Below are 4541 nucleotides of genomic sequence, written 5' to 3'. Positions count from 1 at the left end.
GCCCATGTTTGTAATCCCGTGTCCAAAACAAGCTCGCATCCTAGGCACATGTCTGTGGCATGAAATGAGTTCATAAAATAGCCTAGCAATTTTCAATATTGCAACTTTATTCGGGTTTGATTGCTTAAAATTATCGAAGAAGCCAGGGATGCAAATGATCCTTGTAAAGTTTACCAATAGAGTCAATATCATTTGGTATTCTAGGCCGTTATTTTTTCAAGTATTAACCAAATTAGTAATATATATAGTAGTTGTCTCCCGTTATTGGTTTTTTCTATTTCTGAGAAGGTGATCACACAGTCGCTGTTACCATGGAAAGCCGATAACAACCATGAAAAACTGAAGTGATATCATCCCATTCTATTTGCAGTACTTCACACTTCATATCATTTTTTATCGTCTTGCACCTCTTGTTTTTTACAAGTTAAATCAAGAAAGAGGTCTCTAGAAAGCTAATTATAAGCTACATCCACCCTAGAAATCCATTTTTGATTTTTTTAGAACTGTCCTCAGACGTTTCATGCAGTCATCACAGAGCAATCTCATACTTCTTAGAAACTCTGCAACAGAACCAAACCTGTCAATTCCAGGCTTACCCATGTTCCACCTTCAAAGATTATTTGAAAGGATCGTGTACCAGCTGTGGAGATGGTCCCTGTCCAATTTTGGGATACCGTTCCATTGACAGCCATCGTAAAGGCAAATATTACCTCAAGACTAATTCACAGTCTCCATTTTGTATGAAACGTAAGTAACCTAATTGGAATTGACATTAAAGATTTTTGGAGGGTTGATTTGTAAGGGTTACAGTAGAAACTTGGCAATGACTCTCGCTGAGCGAGACGCTAGCTCGCTATGGATATGGGCTCGTTTTCGTAAAAAAAAAAATCTTGGGATCAATTTAGTCTTTAGTATGGTATTACTCAATGTAAAATTCCACACTTGCGGTTTTATTTAGGTTGTGGACAGTCAATAGGAGACGATCTGGTGCAGAAAAACTCTATTCAATTCATTTCACTTTTTTATTCATTAACTAAGATGATTGAGATAAACATTTACAAAAAATCACGGTGTTCAACAAGGATGAAGAATCGTTTCAATGATTAACCTTATTACTGAATACAGGTTTACAACAAGATTGTGTGCATGATGAATAAATGGTATGTGAGTCAACAAAGAGTCATCGCTTCATAAAGTTAATTGAAACACGAACAACCCGCTCCACATTTACAATTGTCTACTCCTGTACAACCAACACCGCAGGCACACGTTCCTGAAATATACATAATAGAAGCATTTATAATACTTACTATATTAATAATTTAAACGTTGTTAATGTATGATCAAATCAAACTTAATTAAAATTTGCTGATATTAATAACAGTGATTCCTTACAATTAAAAATCAGGGCTATATAAAGATTCCCTATCTAAATGGTGGCATTACGGATCGGAATCTCCTAAGGCTTCGATGTCTAAGAATATGATACTCGTGTATAACACTGGAGATCAGAAACTATATCCACGTATACCTTAAATTACCCGATATGGGACGGTTAATGATTGTGATGACGTTAGCCTTACAACTGGCAACCGAATTTTGTGTGATAACCTATTTTTGAAAAGCTGAACAGTGACTTCATCAATGACATCAAGGGTCAAAAAAGCCTTAATCGATTTTGCTCACTTCTAAAAATGTCTAAATGACGCAACAAGCTGGAAAAGGGGGGGAGTATCCAAAAGATAAGCCCAACAGATAATATTCTATACCAGTCCAAACTTATATTACTGATAAGATAGATATAAACAAGACTTATGATATATGAATAACAAAGATAATAAAAGGTCACGGCCGTGGGTCAGGCTGAACTTTTGATGACCTTCCCTTCCCTTCCGGTTCCTAACCACTATTCAAATGGCTATCAGAAATCATGTTAAGTAGGAAAAATTTAGGAAATATGTTCCATGTTTTATGCCCATCATAAAGAACTTTACGTCTGTTAGCCTCACCTAAGAAATTGGCGCCAAAAATAAAATGAAATGTTTCCGGTCTTCACCAATGATACTGTTCATTTGCGTGCCCATTTGCCCACATCTAGATGGAATTTTTGAAGCATGGAGGCGTCAATAGAAGTGGTTTCAAGAACAAGCATCTTCACAAAGGTAAAGGTAGTACTAGTTCCAAAGTGAAGATGAAGAACCAGTTCCGTTAAGATATTTACCTGGACATTTGCATTGGAGTTTGCCTGGTGCACAGCAATCTGGTTTATTACCAGGTTTACAGCAATCAGCTGGTCCAGTATCACAACACAACTTAGTTTTACAACATTCATATTCGGCAATACAACCTACAAAATAACAATTTAAGAACATCAGTATTGTTTGTTTTACCACAAAACACATCATTTTCCCCGTGTGCTACAAGCTTTGCACGTTAAAGATCCCCCGACAGTTGGAAATCGAAAAAGAGCAGGCTAATGCCGCTGTCCTGGCAAAATTTCCCTCATTGCACCCTGCATGGCATTGTCCGTCTTCATTAGCCCACATGGAGCAGAAAAGTAGGACGTAAAACTCCATTCATTTCATTTCATTTAAGTAGGCTTACAAATGTCAAACTGGTGGGTTCAATGTTAAACAGCTGAGCCGCCAGTCTTGATCTCAACTGGCACCTTATGTAAAGCTATGTGAAACTTCGCTAATTAATACCTTTTCTTGGTCATGTGCACGCGGTAACATTTAAGCTATAAATACCTCCATAAAACCTACAAACAATATTATTTAAAACCTGACAGTGGCTCGTGTATAATATTGAAACCTACTCAACAAATCATGTCATATTCTAGATATTATGATTTGCCTATCAATTATATGTAAACCTATCATTTATACCATATAGATCATAACCTAACGATTACATTATTATATTTATAAAGTGTTTATTGATGCGTCTGGGTAAACGCAGATTTCCTACCCTATATTAAATGTTTTACATATTTCCGGTCATAATAACATAAACATGACATTTTCAATACCGGAAGTTTCTTATCCCTATCAAAGTATATCAACTGATACTTCTATTTACATGCTCCTCCAAGATTCTACCAAATACAACCTCATTAGCGTTATAATATTGTTAATATAAGATGATTCCTGTTGAATCGATAATAATATATTCTTCTTAATTTTAAGTAACCATGTTTACATGGTGGGGTAGGAGGTTTATAACCTAATGCTGCAGCGATAAAAAATTTAATTATATCACATATGATATAAGTTTTCTTCATTTTACTTATAATTACTTGACAAATTTAAAATTCTTCCTGTTTCAGTTTACAAGCAGTTTAGTACGAACATATATATAGAAATAATATTTACATTGTTTTTTTTTTAAGGAAAGAGGGGATAAAACTAAATGAGGAAGTGATAAAAAAATGCATTATTTAACATATAAGATTTCGGAGATCTTCATTTTACTTATAATTACTTGACAAATTTAAAATTCTTCCTGTTTCAGTTTACAAGCAATTTAGTAGTAATCATGTTAGCATGCGGATCTTAATGAATCGATGAAAGAAATGAAATACATCACATTGACGCAGGTTGTGTTAATTGCTTTCAGCCCTAAATTTGCGATCCAAAGGAGAGAATCAATATATTACTATTGTCGTCTGCTCGTGGATGTTTTTGTTCTGATACATAAGGCCTAAGACCATCAAAATATCATTATAATGTAAGGGTAAAAAAATTGTGAAGTAATTGAGAAATAATATAATACATATACTCAGCCGATATTTTTGAAATTTTGTATTAACACAATATATCCCTTCACATGACAATGTATTTTAGTCAGTCCTAGAAATTTTCCATACACTTCAATATCACAATGAACAATCCACTTCCATGTCGTTTTTCATTGCCCGAAAAAACGATTAATTTGAAAAGACTATAATAAATGTTACTTACATGATGGTTTTTCCGAAGACATTTTTCTGTTATTCTGTAGAAACTTTAAGAAGTACTTTTTATAACGAATTAAATTGTGGTATGAATTGCTGTACTCTGCGGAGTTTATTTATAAACAAGGATTTGCACACGGCCGCACTCGGCACGCCATGTTTCACATAGCAAAATTTCATTGATCTAGAATTTCACGGAACATTGTTTACACCACGCAAAAGAGTTCAAGGGTTATGTTAAGTTTCACATTGTTTTATTTGTTTGGTTTTTGCACCTTAATTTGGAAAAGGGTGTGTAGGACCATAACAATATTTGAATTGATGTTGTACATAAGTAAAGATGACAAAATCTTATATTATACAGGTTAACGCCAAATTTTTCAAAATACATGTAATACGAAAATCCCAAAGCCGTGTACGCAATAAGTTCCAAATGGCCCTTAACCGAGCTTATGTCATTGGTGGCGGTACAGCGGGAGGGGAGCAATTATGTGAAATCAATTATAGAGAAAACTCTCTCAGACGTTCAATGGGGGACTTGTGCCTATGTGCTCCACACAATTGTTGCATTTTGAATCTCAACGAC

The 4541-nt window shown here is 34.7% G+C and overlaps 1 protein-coding gene across 1 annotated transcript in view; it reads left to right on the top strand.

Annotated features, from left to right (window-relative positions):
* The window catches only part of LOTGIDRAFT_120766 (hypothetical protein), a gene marked incomplete at both ends in the record, with an annotated part of 4618 nt that extends 3863 nt beyond the window's left edge, over positions 1-755 (top strand). The window contains one exon of the mRNA XM_009058716.1: positions 479-755. Coding sequence (XP_009056964.1) covers positions 479-755 — 277 coding nt within the window. The remainder of the gene's footprint in view (positions 1-478) is intronic.
* Between the last annotated feature and the right edge of the window lie 3786 nt (positions 756-4541).

This window comes from Lottia gigantea (assembly GCF_000327385.1).
Source record: "Lottia gigantea unplaced genomic scaffold LOTGIsca_35, whole genome shotgun sequence".
NCBI classification, from domain to species: Eukaryota; Metazoa; Mollusca; class Gastropoda; family Lottiidae; genus Lottia; species Lottia gigantea.
This window is presented reverse-complemented; position numbering and strand designations above follow the sequence as displayed.